Genomic DNA, 20,501 nt, shown 5'->3' on the forward strand with positions numbered 1-20,501 from the left:
TGTATTGGCATAATTGGAAACCAAAACAATAATGTAGATATATATATTGCAACTTCTTTCACAGATAACCCACATAACAATATTATCCATTATGCCTTGAATAAGTATCTGTTTAGAAAATACTGAATGTACAATTAAATTCTCTTCTCTTAAATATAACAAAATATGAAGCTGCCGGAAAACAATAAAGGAAATGGGAATAGTATAACATCTCAAATGTTATAACTTTTTATGGCATCATTATTAAATTTATTACGGGGTCACACAATCACTTTAAGTTAGTGGACAGGTTCTTGGTTTGAAGAGCAGAATATATGAAATTGTAGGTAGCATTCCCAGAGGAGCAGTAAAACATTTCATTGCCATGACTGCAATCTTGTGGCCTCCACACAGCCATAGCTAGTCCAACTATCATCACGATGACTCCAGCGATGAGAATCAAGCCAGGTATAATATTGTCCAATTGGTACCAACGATCTTTGGAGAGTTTAATGAAGCAGGCCGTGGGGACGACAAAAACGAGTGGAGTAGCAGTGAGGACTCCCTGATGGAGGAATAGACAAAAACTTTTAGGGAGTAATGACCTAGTGGTTCTACTCATGTTCTTTCCATTAGCATTATCACAATTATCAGAAAATATAATATCACTATATATATATAAATATATTATGTTAATATTAAAATTATCCTACGCTGATATTGTTAATTGTTTATATTATGTTGATTGTTAATTATGCAATTACATGAAGTTATGGATGCTATTATGTAATTGTGTGTAATTATGTACTTGTCAGTTATTAATAATATATCAATTATGTAAATGATCTTATCTTAATATTGCTAATTGTTAATGTTATGTTAAGGTTTTAATTGTGTTAAGTTAATGCTGTTAATCAAGTTCATTATGTTATGTTACTCTTCTTTTCACATTATCTTAATATTAATGTACGGCAAATGTACTATAAAATATGACAGAGGTAAGTAATTTCTACAATCACTTAATTTAATATTTCAAAGTTTATGCTATCTGTATCTACTTGGCACTCCCTTTCCCAAACGCACCCCCAGTCCAATGTTCAGTACTGCACCTGGTGGGGACTGCATCGCAGTGCAAATATGTTTACTCAATAACTCACAACTTGAGAATCGTGTATAATATCTGCACTTCGTAAATTATCCAGTGATGAACAGGTAACCTCAGAAGTTTAACTTTAGTTTTTTTGCTTTACATTGTATTGTGCTCACTTATTTTCCCTCCACTCTTCTAAAGCAATTAAAAGAACACGCCATTTTCAGCTTTTTCATGTATATAATTAAATTATTCTGGCACTTGGGCCGTAACTCCTTGTTATTTTAAAAAGCATATGGTGGAAAAAGCGTACATAGTTTCCAAACGTATACTTTTAAAGGTGGCAAGAGAACTCTAGCCCAAGTAGTAAACGACTTCAATTTTCAGCTTCCTCTGCCTGACACCTTTCATAAGGACTACATTTCTCACCAAACATATTAAAATAAAATATTCAAAATTTCAAATGTTTTGCGCTACCAAGGCTCAAAGAATATTTTGCATCTACAAGCTGCAATTAAAAACCTTGTTTAAACTGATTAAGCCCTGTTGTTTAAGTGATTTACCTAGGCACATGTTAATGAACAAAAAACAATGCTCTTCATTTTTATGAACTGTATGTTTTAATTTAATTATTATATATTTTTGGGGAGTTTTGGAAGTGATGGGAAATGAGCATATTCTTTACTCGTGTATTTGGCGATTCAGACGTGGGGAGGGAGAGGGTTTCTTTTGTTGTTCCTTTCTTCTGCGCAAACTAAGTCCATGTGCACATAAACCAAAACATGTTTCCAAACCACTTATAGTTAGCTCTTAGAGGTCTACAGTGGTTCTCAACCTTTTGGCTTCGGTGGAACCCCACTTTATCAATACTGGAACCTGGGAACCCCCACTGTATCATTATTGGAATCTAGAGACCCTCAACTGAGTCATTACCGAAAGCTGGGGATCTAATCTGTTAAAATTATTAAATTTTCTAAGTAGTCGCGGACCCCCTGAGGAGGCTTCGTGGACCCCCAGGGGTCCCTGGACCACAGGTTGGGAACCACTGGTCTACACCTATGCTTGCACTTCAGTTTACGGCCTGATTCACTATCATGCAAGAAACTGAATGCACGTCTTTCTGTCCTATGTTATGCATTCTGAGGTGTTGTTACTGTCAGGCAGGTTCACTCAGGGGTGCAGCAGGTGCAAGTGGCACCAGGCCTCAGAGTCCTGAGGGACCCCAGAACCTGGATAAATACTGTATTTTACTACCCCAACAGCAGTCAAAGGGCAAATTGTATTTGCTTGCACAAGGGCGTCATTGCTACTGGTTTCACAAAATTCATAAACAGCTAACTTCCACATAATAATCCCTCTGTTGCTGCCAATTGCAACCCTTGGCTATTGTGTTTATCCTAGCCAGCCTCATGGCAATATTATCCTGGAAGAACAGTGCCAAGCGACTTAGGGTCAGATGTACAAAGCTTTTTTCTTGTTGCAAAGGGCCCGATTCGCAGAAGCGGGCCATTTCCAAAAAGAAAAAATAATTTTGCGATGCACAAACCAGATTTTGCGATTTGGTAACCCATTTACCAAATCGCAAAAAGGGTTTGCGAATCGCAATTAGGAACGGGCATTCCCTTCTTAATTGAGAGTCGCATTGCGAAGTATGATTGTTTTGTGACCGTGAATGCAGTCACAAAACAAACGCTGTTAGCACCAATTTCAAATTGGTGCTAACCCATTCGTAAACGGGAAGGGGACCCCACAGGACCTCTTCCCCTTTGTAAATGGAAGCGAAAATATTTTTGCAGAGCAGGCAGTGGTTTTCCTTTAACCCCTTCGCTGCCAGGCCTTTTCCCCCTCCTGTGCCGAGCCTTTTTTTGGCTATTTGGAGCAGTTCGCGCTTAGGCCCTCATAACATTTTGTTCACGTAAGCTACCCACGCCAAATTTGCGTCCTTTTTTTCCAACATTCTAGGGATTCTAGAGGTACCCAGACTTTGTGGGTTCCCCAGAAGGAGGCCAAGAAATTAGCCAAAAAACTGTGAAAATCTCGTTTTTTTAAAAAAAATTGGAAAAATGGGCTGCAGAAGAAGGCTTGTGGTTTTTTCCCTGAAAAGGGCATCAACAAAGGGTTTCCGGTGATAAAATCACCAGCTTCCCAGCTTTCAGGAACAGGCAGACTTGAATCAGAAAACCCAATTTTTCAACACAATTTTGGCATTTTACTGGGACATACCCCATTTTTATGATTTTTCGTGCTTTCAGCCTCCTTCCAGTCAGTGACAGAAATGGGCATGAAACCAACGCTGGATCCCAGAAACCGCAACATTTCTGAAAAGTAGATAAAATTCTGAATTCAGCAAGGGGTAATTTGTGTAGATCCTACAAGGGTTTCCTACAGAAAATAACAACTGAAAAAGAAAAATATTGAAATGGAGGTGAAAAAAACATAATTTTTTCTCTAAGTTTTACTCTGTAACTTTTTCCTGCAATGTCAGATTTTGGAAAGCAATATACCGTTACGTCTGCTGGACTCTTCTGGTTGCGGGGATATATAGGGCTTGTAGGTTCATCAAGAACTCTAGGTACCCAGAGCCAATAAATGACCTGCACCCTGCAGTGGGTTTTCATTCTATGCCGGGTATACAGCAATTCATTTGCTGAAATATAAAGAGTAAAAAATAGCTATCAAGAAAACCTTTGTATTTCCAAAATGGGCACAAGATAAGGTGTTGAGAAGCAGTGGTTATTTGCACATCTCTGAATTCCGGGGTGCCCATACTAGCATGTGAATTACAGGGCATTTCTCAAATAGACGTCTTTTTGACACACTGTCTTACATTTGGAAGGGAAAAATGTAGAGAAAGACAAGGGGCAATAACACTTGTTTTGCTATTCTATGTTCCCCCAAGTCTCCCGATAAAAATGATACCTCACTTGTGTGGGTAGGCCTAGCGCCCGCGACAGGATATGCCCCAAAACACAACGTGGACACATCACAGAAAACAGAGGTGTTTTTAGCAAAGTGCCTACCTGTAGATTTTGGCCTCTAGCTCAGCCGCCACCTAGGGAAACCTGCCAAACCTGTGCATTTCTGAAAACTAGAGACCTAGGGGAATCCAAGATGGGGTGACTTGTGTGGCTGGGACCAGGTTCTGTTACCCAGAATCCTTTGCAAACCTCAAAATTTGGCTAAAAAAACACATGTTCCTCACATTTCTGTGGCAGAAAGTTCTGGAATCTGAGAGGAGCCACAAATTTCCTTCCACCCAGCGTTCCCCCACGTCTCCCGATAAAAATGATACCTCACTTGTGTGGGTAGGCCTAGCGCCCGCGACAGGAAACGCCCCAAAGCGCAACGTGGACACAGCCAAATTTTTGAAGGAAAACAGAGGTGTTTTTTGCAAAGTGCCTACCTGTAGATTTTGGCCTGTAGCTCAGCCGCCACCTAGTGAAACCTACCAAACCTGTGCATTTCTCAAAACTAGAGACCTAGGGGAATCCAAGATGGGGTGACTTGTGTGGCTCGGACCAGGTTCTGTTACCCAGAATCCTTTGCAAACCTCAAAATGTGGCTAAAAAAACACATGTTCCTCACATTTCTGTGGCAGAAAGTTCTGGAATCTGAGAGGAGCCACAAATTTCCTTCCACCCAGCGTTCCCCCACGTCTCCCGATAAAAATGATACCTCACTTGTGTGGGTAGGCCTAGCGCCCGCGACAGGAAACGCCCCAAAGCGCAACGTGGACACAGCCAAATTTTTGAAGGAAAACAGAGGTGTTTTTTGCAAAGTGCCTACCTGTAGATTTTGGCCTGTAGCTCAGCCGCCACCTAGGGAAACCTACCAAACCTGTGCATTTCTGAAAACTAGAGACCTAGGGGAATCCAAGATGGGGTGACTTGTGTGGCTCGGACCAGGTTCTGTTACCCAGAATCCTTTGCAAACCTCAGAATTTGGCTAAAAAAACACATGTTCCACACATTTCTGTGGCAGAAAGTTCTGGAATCTGAGAGGAGCCACAAATTTCCTTCCACCCAGCGTTCCCCCACGTCTCCCGATAAAAATGATACCTCACTTGTGTGGGTAGGCCTAGCGCCCGCGACAGGAAACGCCCCAAAGCGCAACTTGGACACAGCCAAATTTTTGAAGGAAAACAGAGGTGTTTTTTGCAAAGTGCCTACCGGTAGATTTTGGCCTGTAGCTCAGCCGCCACCTAGGGAAACCTACCACACCTGTGCATTTCTGAAAACTAGAGACCTAGGGGAATCCAAGATGGGGTGACTTGTGTGGCTGGGACCAGGTTCTGTTACCCAGAATCCTTTGCAAACCTCAAAATTTGGCTAAAAAAACACATGTTCCTCACATTTCTGTGGCAGAAAGTTCTGGAATCTGAGAGGAGCCACAAATTTCCTTCCACCCAGCGTTCCCCCACGTCTCCCGATAAAAATGATACCTCACTTGTGTGGGTAGGCCTAGCGCCCGCGACAGGAAACGCCCCAAAGCGCAACGTGGACACAGCCAAATTTTTGAAGGAAAACAGAGGTGTTTTTTGCAAAGTGCCTACCTGTAGATTTTGGCCTGTAGCTCAGCCGCCACCTAGGGAAACCTACCAAACCTGTGCATTTCTGAAAACTAGAGACCTAGGGGAATCCAAGATGGGGTGACTTGTGTGGCTCGGACCAGGTTCTGTTACCCAGAATCCTTTGCAAACCTCAGAATTTGGCTAAAAAAACACATGTTCCACACATTTCTGTGGCAGAAAGTTCTGGAATCTGAGAGGAGCCACAAATTTCCTTCCACCCAGCGTTCCCCCACGTCTCCCGATAAAAATGATACCTCACTTGTGTGGGTAGGCCTAGCGCCCGCGACAGGAAACGCCCCAAAGCGCAACGTGGACACAGCCAAATTTTTGAAGGAAAACAGAGGTGTTTTTTGCAAAGTGCCTACCTGTAGATTTTGGCCTGTAGCTCAGCCGCCACCTAGGGAAACCTACCAAACCTGTGCATTTCTGAAAACTAGAGATCAAGGGGAATCCAAGATGGGGTGACTTGTGTGGCTCGGACCAGGTTCTGTTACCCAGAATCCTTTGCAAACCTCAGAATTTGGCTAAAAAAACACATGTTCCTCACATTTCTGTGGCAGAAAGTTCTGGAATCTGAGAGGAGCCACAAATTTCCTTCCACCCAGCGTTCCCCCACGTCTCCCGATAAAAATGATACCTCACTTGTGTGGGTAGGCCTAGCGCTCGCGACAGGAAACGGCCGAAAACACAACGTGGACACATCAAATTTTTTCATAGAAAACAGTGCTTACCTGTGGATTTTGGCCTCTAGCTCAGCCGGCACCTGGGGAAACCTACCAAACCAGCACATTTTTGAAAACTAGAGACCTAGGGGAATCCAAGATGGGGTGATTTGCGGGGCTCTGACCAGGTTCTGTTACCCAGAATCCTTTACAAACATCAAAATTTGGCCCAAAAACACTTTTTCCTCTCATTTCGGTGACAGAAAGTTCTGGAATCTGAGAGGAGCCACAAATTTCCTTCCACCCAGCGTTCCCCTAAGTATCTCCATAAAAATGGTACCTCACTTGTGTGGGTAGGCCTAGCGCCCACGAAAGGAAATGGCCCAAAACACAACGTGGACACAACATATTTTTTCACAGAAAACAGAGGTGTTTTTTGCAAAGTGCCTACCTGTGGATTTTGACCTCTAGCTCAGCCGGCCCCAGGGGGGGGGGAAAAATGCCCTAAAATAAATTTGCCCCCCAAACCCCCCCCCCTCGGAGCGACCCTTGTCTACAGGGTCGCTCCCCCTGCGTGACATTGGCGCCAAAAAACAAATCCCCGGTGCCTAGTGGTTTCTACCCCCTTGGGGGCAGATTGACCTAAAATCGACCAATCTCCCCCCAAGGAGGCAGAAATGGTCTAAATACAGTTTGCCCCCCAGGGGTGCGACCCTTGTCTGATGGGTCGCTCCCCATCTCTAAAAAAACAAACAAACAAAAAAAAAATAAACACACAAAAAAATTTGCCCTGGCGCCTACAGTTTTCTGCCCCCCTGGGGGCAGATCGGCCTAATAATAGGCCGATCTGCCCCCAGGGGGGGCAAAAATGGCCTAAAATAAATTTGCCCCCCCAACCCCCACCCCACCCCCGGGAGCGACCCTTGCCTACGGGGTCGCTCCCCCTGCGTGACATTGGCGCCAAAAAACAAATCCCCGGTGCCTAGTGGTTTCTGCCCCCTTGGGGGCAGATTGACCTAAAATTGACCAATCTGCCCCCAAGGGGGGCAGAAATGCTCTAAATACAGTTTGCCCCCCAGGGGAGCAACCCTTGTCTGATGGGTCGCTCCCCATCTAAAAAAAAAACACACAAAAAAAATTTGCCCTGGCGCCTACAGGTTTCTGCCCCCCCTGGGGGCAGATCGGCCTAATAATAGGCCGATCTTCCCCCTAGGGTGGGCAGAAATGGCCTAAAATAAATTTGCCCCCGAACCTCCACCCCCCCGGGAGCGACCCTTGCCTACGGGGTCGCTCCCCCTGCGTGACATTGGCGCCAAAAAACAAATCCCCGGTGCCTAGTGGTTTCTGCCCCCTTGGGGCAGATTGACCTAAAATCGACCAATCTGCCCCCAAGGGGGGCAGAAATGGTCTAAATACAGTTTGCCCCCCAGGGGAGCGACCCTTGCCTGATGGGTTGCTCCCCATCTCTAAAAAAACAAACATACAAAAAAAAAAAACACACAAAAAAAATTTGCCCTGGCACCTAGAGGTTTCTGCCCCCCCTTGGGGGCAGATTGGCCTCATCAAAATAGGCCAATCTGCCCCCAAGGGGGGCAGAAATGGCCTAAATATAATTTGCCCCCTAGGGGAGCGACCCTTGCCTAAGGGGTCGCTCCCCACCTAAAAAAAAAAAGAAAACATAAAAAAAAAAAAAAAAAAAAAAATGATCCCTGGTGCCTAGAGGTTTCTGCCCCCCCTGGGGGCAGATCGGCCTAATAATAGGCCGATCTGCCCCCGGGGGGGGCAGAAAAGGCCTTCCCAAAAAAATGCCCCCCCTGGGAGCGACCCTTGCCCAAGGGGTCGCTCCCGTTGCGTGAAACTTGCGCAAAAAAAACAACTCCCTGGTGTCTAATGGTTTCTGCCCCCCTTGGGGGCAGATTGGCCTCATCAAAATAGGCCAATCTGCCCCCAAGGGGGGCAGAAATGGCCTAAATATATATTGCCCCCTAGGGGAGCGACCCTTGCCTAAGGGGTCGCTCCCCACCTAAAAAAAAAGATCGGCCTAATAATAGAAAAGGCCTTCCTAAAAAAATGCCCCCCCTGGGAGCGACCCTTGCCCAAGGGGTCGCTCCCTTTTGACAGTTTCATCCAAAAAAAAAAAAATCCCTGGTGTCTAGTGGGGTTTCAAAAGCCGGATTGCAAGCAATCCAGCTTTTGAAACCCTGTGAGAGACTTCAAAGGGAAGGAAATACATTTCCTTCCCTTTGAAGCCTCTCGGGGCCTCCCCCATGGGATTGAAAGAGAAATGCAAAAGCATTTCTCTTTCAATCGCGCTGGAAGCTCTGCTTCCAGCGCGATGGGGGAGACCCTGTGACTAATCAGCGCGCGCTCGCGCGCTGAAGTCACAGGGGGGGTTGGGGGGGTCGGGGGTGGGAGGGGAAGGGCTTCCCCTTCCATCCCTGACTTTAGGGGGGTGGGGGGAAGCACACAGAGGGAGCGAGAGCGCTCCCACTGGGCTGTGTGCCGAGGACGTAGTGGTTACGTCCTCGGCACAGCAGCACTGTGCCGCAGGACGTAACCACTACGTCCGCGGCACAGAAGGGGTTAAGGAAAACGGGATCCATTTAAAGAAAAAACACAGTTTTATTTAAAAGCAGTCACAGATATGGTGGTCTGCTGTCCCCAGCAGGCCACTGTCCCTGTGAGGGCAGCCATTTCCAATGGGGTCACAAGTTGCGACCCACCTCATGAATACTTATGAGCTAGGTCATTTGTCACAACCAATGGGAATCGCAAACAGTGTCATTGACACTGTTGTTCATGAGGTTTTGCTGAGTCGCTAAGACTCGCAATTTTCAAGGCGCAAAACCTGATATTTGTACATGTGGCCTTTAGTAACTGCAGTTATGTAGCAACTTCCCTTAAAGAATGCCTTGTAATGTATTCTTTCTAGATTGATCAGACACTGCACTCATTGAAAATGGAGCGTGCAGAATTATGCTTGAAATGTCAAAATGTTGCTATCACACCGACAAATACATACGTAATGTCAAACGCGGCGTTTGACAGCAGCAGCAGCACGATTGACGAAGTGGATGAGCTGAACTTCACATGAATTTTTACTTTGTTGCATCATACCCAAGGGGACTTTTGTGGCAGTGGTGCAGCAAGGGTACTGTTGGTCCTAACGCAGATAAAGTAATTGCCGTAAGCTGCCACCTAGGCTGTAACACAGTCGTAACTGGGGCGCAGAGGACCTCTCAAGTCCAAAGCACCGGTGCCACTGAACCTGCTGTGCAAATCATAGATGCACTCCTAATTTGTGGTGGTAATATACCACGCAAACAACAAATACAACTGTATTTAAACACAAGCATTCCCAATGGGGTTGCAAGTTGTGACCCACCTCATGAATATTTATGAGCTAGGTAATTTGCCACAACCGTTGGAAAACAGTGTCATTGACATTGTTGTACATTAGATTTTGCGAGTCGCTAAGACTCGAAATTTTCAAGGCGCAAAACCTGATATTTGTACATGTGGCCTTTAATAACTGCAGTTATGTAGCAACTTCCCTTAAAGTATGCCTTGTAACATATTCTTTCTAGATTGATCAGACACTGCACTCATTGAAAATGGAGCGCGCAAAATTATGCTTGAAATATCAAAATTTTGCTATCTCACAGACAAATACATAGGTAATGTCAAACGCGGCGTTTGACAGCAACAGCAGCACGATTGACGAAGTGGATGAGCTGAACTTCACATTAATTTTTACTGCGTTGCATCATACGCAAGGGGACTTTTGTGGCAGTGGCGCAGCAAGGGTACTGTTGGTCCTAACGCAGATAAAGTAATTGCCGTACGCTGCCACCTAGGCTGTAACACAGTCGTAACTGGGGCGCAGAGGACCTCTCAAGTCCAAAGCACCGGTGCCACTGAACCTGCTGCGCAAACTATAGATGCACCCCTCATTTGTGGCGGTAATATACCACAGAAACAACGATGCGACTGTATTTCAACACAGGACAGTTACTTCCACAGACTTCACCTAAACTTGGCCTACAAAACGGAGTCCATGAAAGGGTAACGGGTTGGAGGAATGTGGCTGCGGTGCCAAGAACAGGATGCACTGCTCCGGAGTCCCAGCTCACCTCACGCCGCCAATTAATGTTACATAACCGAAGAATTAATGAGCAGCACTCCGCAGCTGCAGCATTAAACTTCACAGGAAAGGGTTCTCGCTATTACCAGTTCTATTTGTTTCCAAAGGATTTAAAAACTATGGCCCTCATTCTGACCTTGGCGGGCGGCGGAGGCCGCCCGCCAAAGTCCCGCCGTCAGCTTACCGTTCCGCGGTCGAAAGACCGCGGCGGTAATTCTGACTTTCCCGCTGGGCTGGCGGGCGGTCGCCTTCAGGCCGCCCGCCAGCCCAGCGGGAAAGAGGCTTCCACGATGAAGCCGGCTCGGAATCGAGCCGGCGGAGTGGAAGCTGTGCGACGGGTGCAGTTGCACCCGTCGCGTATTTCACTGTCTGCGCAGCAGACAGTGAAATACATTTAGGGGCCCTCTTACGGGGGCCCCTGCAATGCCCATGCCAGTGGCATGGGCACTGCAGGGGCCCCCAGGGGCCCCGCGACCCCCCCTACCGCCATCCGGATCCCAGCGGTCGGACCGCCGGGATCTGGATGGCGGTAGGGGGGGTCGGAATCCCCTCGGCGGCGCAGCAAGCTGCGCCGCCGTGGAGGATTCAATGGGGCGGCGGTACACTGGCGGGAGCCCGCCAGTGGTGCCGGTCCGACCGCGGCTTTACCGCCGCGGTCGGAATCCCCATTGGAGCACCGCCGGCCTGTCGGCGGTGCTCCCGCGGTCCTCCGCCCTGGCGGTCTTTGACCGCCAGGGTCAGAATGACCGCCTATATCTGCTGAGTATTTCGTTGTTTGTGACTGAAGTGACCAATATCTGACAAATAAGTACAGCTTTCTAAAATAAAATGTAAGAATAAGCAAGGAACACATTTTTCAGACAAAATGAGTGTACAATTGTGCATTTTTCTAACACAATTAATGTTTTTGTACAACTTTTTAACGGTTATTTTATGCTTATAATACGTGACACCTTATCCAGCATATCCAGCATGTAACATATTCTAGTAATTATTTTGACATTTGTACTTACATTTAGCTCTAACACGTTTCCCAGGCAGTCATAAATCAAAGAGATTGTCGTTGCTACAGCGACAATTGTCAACGTTAGTGCCAAATGAAAAGTTGGTGTAAGCTTTCCAGTAAAAAACACATTAGCAATGACCTGAAACACAGAATACATTAAAATTGTAATATTAGTTCCAAGACTTGTGTGTGTACTTAGAATCATCAACCAGAAAGCATGCTTAGAAAGCACAGATTGTACTATAGAGTGACAGTGTAGTCCGTCATGGAGAAGTAATTTGCCCGCCAAACCAGACAAAGGGGGCATTCTGAAGCGGACAGTAAGGAGGAATGTGCCAAAAATAGGCAGATGCCCCAATCTATCTAATCTTTGGTGCCCATGCTCATTTAGAGACATGGGAACCACTGTCCTCTTCATCCTCAGCTATCTCTCGTTCAGTTGCTGCAAAACCCCCACATCCAGGGCATAAGTCCTAAAAAAGACGTAGGGGGGTGACTAACCAAGTAAGGCAGTATGCAAGTGACATCATGACACGTGATATCACAATGCGCAACATCACGGCATCTGACATCACATGTAGCATCACAGGAAGTAGCATCACAAAAGGTGACATCAGATCTTAAGAACTCACACATATGTTTAGCAGGTCTATCATGAGTATATTTGAGTGCATCACACTGTTTAACAAATTAGATTTTGCATCAAGGTTCTGCCAAAAAGTGATGCAACCCCAACGTAAAATCTGGGCCTCAATTTATACATTTATGGGCTTATTTACAAGCCCCTGTGCACACTGCAGAGCCATATCTACAAGGCCACTTAAAGCCAGCCTTCATGGCTTTTCATGGTCTTGTAGATATGGGGTGAGGCAATACAGAGCAAGAATCCTTGCTGTGCTGCCATGCGCTAAAACTTTGTAAATGATGCCCTTATTTTTTTAAACTCTGCCACAATGAAACTGGCAGCATGGAGAAATGCTGCAGTAAATCTGTTCTGCATGTAGATGGGTAAGTGAGCTATTGCTTTTTGTGACTTGCAGTTCATAAATTGTAATCATTTTAATACAGCACAATGAACTATGAAGGACACCTGACTCTTACACCTTGTAACCCTCACTGTCTTATGTAACACAACCTGTACATTGATTTACTCACATATGATTTATTGTCTAGGTTTAATGTGTATGTGTGGTGTGAAGAATTCTGACATACTGCATTGGGATGAGCAGCACTATAAAAGAAAAAAAATGAAATAAGGGGTATTTAAATTGTTATTTGTGTAAATACTGGGACAAACCAACACATCTGACATTCTTACAGTGCATGCATGCCTCATATACAAGGACTGAAAACAGTCTAAAGCATGCCTCTCTTGAGTAGTAATAAGCTATGTGCATTTCTTTCTCCTTCATTGTATTTGCATCTAGGTGTGAGGCTCCAGATAGCTCCCAGACATGACAGTGCAACAAAAGGAGGACTGATGTCCCCTTAAATTCAGCCTTCACATGGGTCCAGCTGGAATTTAAAATAACTAAGGCCCCTCACCTGCACATTGCTGCTTCATATGAAAGCAAAGAGCATGCGCTGCTGAATGTGTCTGGTATCTGAAAATTACACTGGGACGAGTTCAGCATATTTCTGTGATGCCCAACTTGATAGGTTAGATGGCATCCACCCTGTGAAAAGAGTGGGTAGACGTGGTCTACACATTTGTACGCTCAACTTGTGCCCTGACCACACATATCATGTCTGAAGATCAGTCTTATTAATGGTGGCGCGCCTCATGCGTTACACCCCCCAACCCCTAGACTTCTGTGCATGGTATGGCAGTCCCCGGAAGGAAAGACCCGCCAGGCATTGTTTTCTGGTTTTGAAAACACTTTCCATCTTTGGGGTTTTGTCTTTTGAAAAAAAGCCAATTGGTTCACCAAGCCTCAAAGGCTCGCTGGCATTCAGCATTTTAGAGAAAGTTGACCCACTGTGAGCACTTTCAGCAAAAATTTCCCACCTGTGCAATGGGAAGGCATAAATATGGAGGTCATGTGGCATCTGAGGTGGCGGAGGGAGTGCTTCTGCTGCCTTCTAGGAGCCGGCCTACTGACCGCTAGATGGGTCCTACAGTATTGCATGAAAGTAAAATCAGCCAGCGAAGATTGTTTCGGATAGCAATACGTAATTACATTTGTGACCAGGTCAAAATCAGCAAGGTGTAAAGATAAGACCGTCCAGCACTAAAAACAGTGAGGGAAAGGAGAAACAAACTAAAAAATAAAAAATTCTGCCTAATTTAAATCGCATTCAAATCACTCTCCTCCCATTTTGTGAAATGCCAAATGATCCTGTTCCACTTCTAATGAACAGGGGTCAGAGCATCAAAGGGGGGAATATCATGTAAAGCCAGAAATGTAAAATGAACACAATAAAATAATGGAGCGCTGTTCTGTGAAATTTGACATGGCAGAAGAACAGCCATACAACGTCCTAAGTATTATGAAGCATGGGCCGAAATAAACTACAAAAAACACGCAGGATTTGCTAATCCAAATGCAAAGGGAGAAATCACACAGCAGTTCACAATCAGTGCCACCCAACCAATCTGCATGTCCTGGTCACCCAAACTATTGTTTGTTGTTGTCACTTTGAGGGGGGTTGGCAATAGACAACAAAGTAGATTGCACAGTACTGACTCTACCCCGCAGCAGAAGCCTAAAACACTGTGGATTAAGGGCTGGCCAGCCTCCATTGGATCTGCTCATGTTCCCTACTATAATAGATTTCATTAACTCTTCGCTACAAGTGATTTGTACACCCTCTTTGTGGGTTCGTCTCAAAAGTATTGTTTGTTTTTTGCCTTGTTTGGAGTCCTGATAGGCAACACTGTATCTTGGGCAGCACTAACTGTCCACTTCTGTGGTAGTTTAGGATGCACAGGAGCAAAGAAGACCTAGTGCCATTGAACGTCAACATGTCTTTTTTACCCTAGAGGGCTTTCTTAAAATGTTTACGGCCTGATTTTAGAAAAGTGGGCTGCACCCAGTGTTGCGCAACTTTTCCAGCTCCCCTTCACGCCCCCCTAATGCCACCATGCGTGCGCCATATCTAAAATATGGCGCACCATGGTGGTAGTTAGGGAACTAGTGTCAACTTTTTTTAGGCTAAATCAGAGCTTTGCAAGATTAGCGTAAAAAATTTTGACGCTAATTCTGCACAGCCCACTGAGGCCCATTGTTAACAATGGTGTGCCTCCTTTTAATGCCTGCTTTGAGCAGGTGTTAATAGTGCCAGAAAATACGACACAAAGAAATCTCTTAGATTTCTTTGTGCCATTTTATCAGCCCCTCAAACTGGGGAACATCCCCTTTTGCATACAATATGCCTGGTGCAGGCATAAATTAGCGCAAAGGGTTACAAAGTGGTGGAATGCATGCATTGCGTCACTTTGTAAATTTGGCATGCCAATTTTGCCTTGCTGGGCCACATTAGCTTAAAAAAAATGAAGCTAATGTGGCGCAAGGAGGCGCTAGGGGCTCTTAAATCTGCCCCTTGTGATACAGATATCATCAGTGCTCCTTCAGTCACAGTGGTACTGACCTACAGGTGAAAATATACATGCCATTTGTAACAGACTTTATTTTTCCATGCCTGGCAATTCCACATGTATTTCAAATTCATGACTACACTACTTTTACACCATTTCTGTTACTCGTATGATCACTGAACTGCAGTTTAAAACTGCTCAATAGTTTTTAGATTAAATAATATGAGCACACCCAGTAAGCAAGGCATCAACATAGTAGAGAATACCTTGGAAGATTTGATCAATGAAAGTAAAACATGCAGATGAAACACTAAAAATCAAGACTATTGGTCATAATTAATTATTAATTAGCACATATCATTCATACACATTAGCTTTAATAGAAAACGTTTCCACCTAGGAAATGATTCACTCTTTGCATACTCTTTGATTGATGTAACTCTCTGTCGCCTAATCAGATTATAACCCTCATTACAAAATCTAAATTTCAGCCTTAAACTATTTAAACCCTTCCAGCGAAAAAGTTACAGACAGTTGATCTACTTAACTATCTCCACCACAAGGGGTGAACCTGTATACTGCAGTAAGGTTCCAACCACTACAGTACTGGCAGATGCCTGGCTATGTTATGCAGATTTGTAGATTTCCCTATAACCCGGGAGGGTATCTTGGCGCTGAACAGGAGTGAGCCTAGCCAAGGCTGGGGCCTTGTGGGCCTACTCATAAAGCCAGGTCCTTAGCTTCTTGTGGAATTCAAGAAGTGAGGGGGAGGATCTTATGTGTAGTGGCAGGTTGTTCTAAGATTTAGGAGCGATGTAGGAGAAGGCTCGACCGCTCGATCTGGTTTTCTGTATGCATGTGTTGTGTCCAAGTAGGAGTCTGGACGAGTGGAGATGTCTGGAAGGTTTGTGAAAGTAGATGTGATTGTTGAGGTATACAGAGGCAGTGTTATGTAGTGCCTTGAAAGGGGGAACATCCTTTTTTATGAACTTTTTTTTTCCGAAAGTCGTGGTTAACGAAAGCTCAACAACGCGTTTTTTAACCACAACTCCGTTTTTTTGTGCCTTAACTACGTATGTTCTGAACAACGAACATGCGTGGTTAAGGTACAAAGAAGTGAGTTGGTGAAGGTAAGTGGTGGGTTTAGGTTTTGGGGAGGGGGTGGGGGGTCAGGGGGTTTTAGGTTTTGGGGTGGGGTTGGGGCGTTTTTGGTTTTGGGGAGTGGGTGGGGGGTCAGGGGGTTTTAGGTTTTAGGGTGGGGTTGGGGGGGTGGGGCGTTTTTGGTTTTGGGGAGTGGGTGGGGGGTCAGGGGGTTTTAGGTTTTAGGGTGGGGTTGGGGGGTGGGGCGTTTTTGGTTTTGGGGAGTGGGTGGGGGGTCAGGGGGTTTTAGGTTTTAGGGTGGGGTTGGGGGGGTGGGGCATTTTGGGTTTTGGGGAGTGGGTGGGGGTCAGGGGGTTTTAGGTTTTGGGGTGGGGTTGGGGTATTTTTGGTTTTGGGGAGTGGGTGGGGGGGTCAGAGGGTTTTAGGTTTTGGGGTGGGGTGGGGGGGTGGGGTGAGGGATGTAGGGTGAATGGTGCCTATTGTAATGATTTTATCAGGAATGCCTTTACAACAAAATATCGTTGTTAAGGCATTCGTGTTAAAATCATTAGTAGTAGCAACGAGGTCGGTGTTCCGACCTCGTTGTTAAGGCAGTAGTTGTTTTTGAAGTCGTTGTTTCGTCGTACAGTCCCTTGAAAGTGTGGGTGAGTTTGAATTGAGCTCGTTTGCATACGGGGAGTCAATGGATCTCCTTCAGGTGTGGTGTGATGTAAGTGCAGTGTGGGAGATTGAGAATGATTCTGGCCACTAGGCTCTGAATGGTCTGCAGCCTTCTGGTGAGTTTTGTGTTGACTCCAGCCTAGAGGTTCTTCCTGTAGTCCAGTTTGTTTGTGACCAGGATGTGCATCATAGACTTTACGGGTGTCTATTGGGACCAATTTGAAACTTTTTCCTCAGCATCTTCTGGGTATGCAAGCATCAGTGGTGATGGCACTGACTTGGGTGGTCATGTTGAGTTTGTTGTTGATGATGACCCCGAGGTTCTTGGAATGAGTGGTGGGCATGATGTGAGTCCTAGCTCTGTTGGCCACCATGTCGAGTACCAGGGTGAAGTGCTCTTCCTGTAGATTACAATGTTGGTCTAGCCTGTGTTCAGGTTTAGACAGCTGGTCTTCATCCAGTGGGTGATTTCAGTCATACAGGTCATTGAACTTGATCTGGGTACTGGGTGCCCTTTCCATGAGGAAGAGAATGAGTTGCATGTTTTCAGCGCTAGAGAGTACATTGTCGTGCGAGTGGATGATGCTGGCTATAGAGATCATTTATGTCTTGAAAATGGCCCGGAAGGATCCTTGCCGGCATCCAAAGTGTTCAGTGCAAGGCTGACTAACTGGTTCATGTAGGAAGGAGCAGATCCATCGGAGTGCATGTCCTTGGATTTAGATGTTGTTTAGGCATTGTATGATGATGGTGTGGGAGACCATGTCAAATGCTGGGAGAGGTCCAGGAGGATGAGGCCAGCATGTACCATCTATCCAGAGTCATATGGATGTAATTTGTGGTGGTGATGAGAGCAGTTTCCAGGCTGTGGTTGGGTGGAGTGCGTGGGCTCATGAAATTGATGGTCATTGAGGTATTCAGTAAGGCGTCTGTCGATGATTTCCTCTAAAATGTTTGGCTATGAAAGGTAGCAGGGAGATCAGTCTGTAGTTCACAAGTGTTGAAGGGTTAGAGAAGGATTTCTTCACCAATGGGAGGACATCTGTGTGTTTTCAAGTATCTGGAAAGGTCACAGAATAGGTGGAGGCATTCAGAATCAGTGTGAGCAAGGTGCTGATGGGCTGACGTCCTCTGGAGTAGGTATGGTGGGTGCAATGGTCCGATGGTGCACCTGAGTGGATGGACTTAATGATGGCAGTGCTTTATTCTGGATTGATAATTGCCTATGTGGTTAGCATTGGTTCTTTGGAGAAGATTGGGAGACGTTTAGCGAGATCTGTCGGATCCACTTTTGGGTTGACATTGCTGTAAATTGCTCTAATCTTCTGTGATAAATTGAGAGAGTGTTTCAAAGGACCTGTGAGGGTGTGATTGTGTTGGAGGTGGCCAGTTGGACAGCTGAATCAAAACATTCAGAGCAACTCTTTTATTTATTTATTTAGGGAAGCATCACTCCATGAGGTCACTACACTCTTCTTGGCACCAACCAAACCTGTGGTATCCTCTGCAGAGACAATGTACTTTAATAATGCTTCACTAATGTTATGTAAGAAAGTTTAGTAGGACCCCTACTGTGCCAAATTTCCTTGCGTCCTAAGTTATCCTCATAAACAGGCACTGGCAAAGTCAATAGGTCTGTCTTGCAGTTTATGTTATGCAACAGACCTATTGGCTTTGTCAATATTTGATAGTCAATTATTAGATTAGGCAGAATATCGAAAAAAAGAAAATATTGGTAATGATGTATGGTAACAGATGTATAGCCTTTTAGTGGCAATTTCCCTTATGATCAATATGTTTATCTGTATCAGATCATCCAAAAGAAAGTGAACACTTGGAGCCCTGATATTATGACACTGCAATATAGTTGAAGCCCACTCTCCTACTAAAATATTAGGGTGATATTTGCCTCCAGAATGTGCCATGTGTTGTCAACTCATTTATGTAGAATAATTAATATTGGGTGAATCACTTTAACTTAAGGTTGCCTGTCATAATAAGCAAGTAATTTGAACATTTTTCAACTAATTGTGTATACTGTGATTCAAATGCAATTCAAATGAATCTTTTTCAAACGATGGTCCCATGGTAAATTCAGGTCAATTAATAAAATCAGTGCCTTGCCCCTTTTCCTCCTGTAAAGTCAATTATAGTTGCGTTATACCACAGGGTTCCTCACTATCCCCCCATCTAATTGATATATACATCTGCCCTCTGATCCAAACTTTACAGTGGCAAGGTGTAAAAATATACAACTATGCAGACGACATGCAACTGTTTTTTAACATTGAGGAAACGATGGAATCCGGGGTGCATTTTCAGGCATATGGCTAAGTTTATGTCCTTCTGTAACGATGCTTCATCACCATGAAACCCTGTTTGGGTGTAAACGCACTTTTTAAGAATGTTGTAACATAACATTACAATAATAAGTTGCCATATCTGCTTTCTGTAAAAATAACATACAGCCAATTTCCACATGTTGAGTCACATTTATATACACTCTCTGTCTATTGCCACAAAATTCAATTGACCCACATTTGATTCGTCCGTTCACTGTGAATAGCATTCATTGAATGGGTCAAAGTATCAGAAGAAGTGCAGGGTTATAAGTTGCTAAATAGGGACTCTGCATGTTAAGGAGTGACCGAACAGAAGCATCAGGGAGGCACAAAGGTTCTCCAAATTGCTTGCTAGCATCTCTGCTTGTTAAGGAGTAGCTTGGCAGCAGCATCTTGGGATGTGTGATCCGGCTTTTAGTTATCAGTACCTAAAGTTGCTTTCTGTTTTCTCCACAAGTACATACGCAAGTCTAGGGCACCACAAGGGGTGGCGCAGGGGGACTTTGAGGTGTTTAACGGGGCTCAGCACATAAAGGAGCGACCAGTGGCAGCATCAGGGAAGGCACAGGGTTGGATCTCAGGGATACACGAGGAACCATGCAAGTAAATGAAGGACCAGGCTACTGCACTAGGAGGGCTTGAATACTGCACTAGGAGGGCTCTGAGTTAGCAGAAGCTCTGCATGCTAAAGGAGTTTCCTGGCCGCTGCAATCGAAGAAGCATGAGGCCTCTGAGTTGCTTGCCAGGTGATTTGCAGTTAAAGGAGACTCCTGGTATCCTAGGACTCCATGATGCATCACAAAGCAACAACACCTCTGAAAAAAACATAAAGTAAATCATACTGAGAAGCCAAATACGCCCAAAAGAACTACTTTCTGCCCCATCAGTAATTCACATGAGAAGTGCAAAAAGTGTGCTCATCCACCAATTGCCACGGGCTAAAGTGGGCTGACCCAGTGCCCCTTTCTATATGTTATATGTGTGTTGTGCTGACAGGAAGTGCGTCAGCTAAGGGTGTCTGTGTTCAGACGTAAAACAGGGTCAGCCATACACCAAGCTACTTACAGTTGCATCTGGACAGGGGCTCATGGTCTCCGTTTACAAACTGTATTGTACCTGTAACATGTATTAGCTGCTACTCGACCTTGAGTAACACGATGTTATACATGGAGAATCATTTTGCTTGTCACATGTAAACCCTAAAGATACTGCCTATTTAACAGACTGTTATTCATTCAGTCTTCCTTCTAAATTTGTTTTCCGCAGGAATACATTAAATTACCTGAATTTTGTGTCACCACAATTGAATGCATTTCATCCCTATGCAATGAAATGCTTGAAAGATATTTTTTTTCTATTACACCCAGCATTCCAGGCACACAAAATATTTTGTCTGAAAACGTCAACTA

General features: G+C 44.9%; 1 protein-coding gene across 1 annotated transcript in view; it reads right to left on the reverse strand.

Moving 5' to 3' along the window:
• Positions 1–240: 240 nt before the first annotated feature.
• Positions 241–20,501, reverse strand: part of SLC38A11 (solute carrier family 38 member 11) — a 454,649-nt gene continuing 434,388 nt past the window's right edge. Inside the window, exons 10-11 of the mRNA XM_069221362.1 lie at positions 11,459–11,590; positions 241–544 (exon numbers count right to left, since the gene is read on the reverse strand). Of these exons, the coding sequence (XP_069077463.1) occupies positions 269–544; positions 11,459–11,590 (408 nt within the window). The 3' untranslated portion in view covers positions 241–268. The remainder of the gene's footprint in view (positions 545–11,458; positions 11,591–20,501) is intronic.

Source organism: Pleurodeles waltl, chromosome 3_1, assembly GCF_031143425.1.
Source record: "Pleurodeles waltl isolate 20211129_DDA chromosome 3_1, aPleWal1.hap1.20221129, whole genome shotgun sequence".
In the NCBI taxonomy this organism is placed as follows: Eukaryota; Metazoa; Chordata; class Amphibia; order Caudata; family Salamandridae; genus Pleurodeles; species Pleurodeles waltl.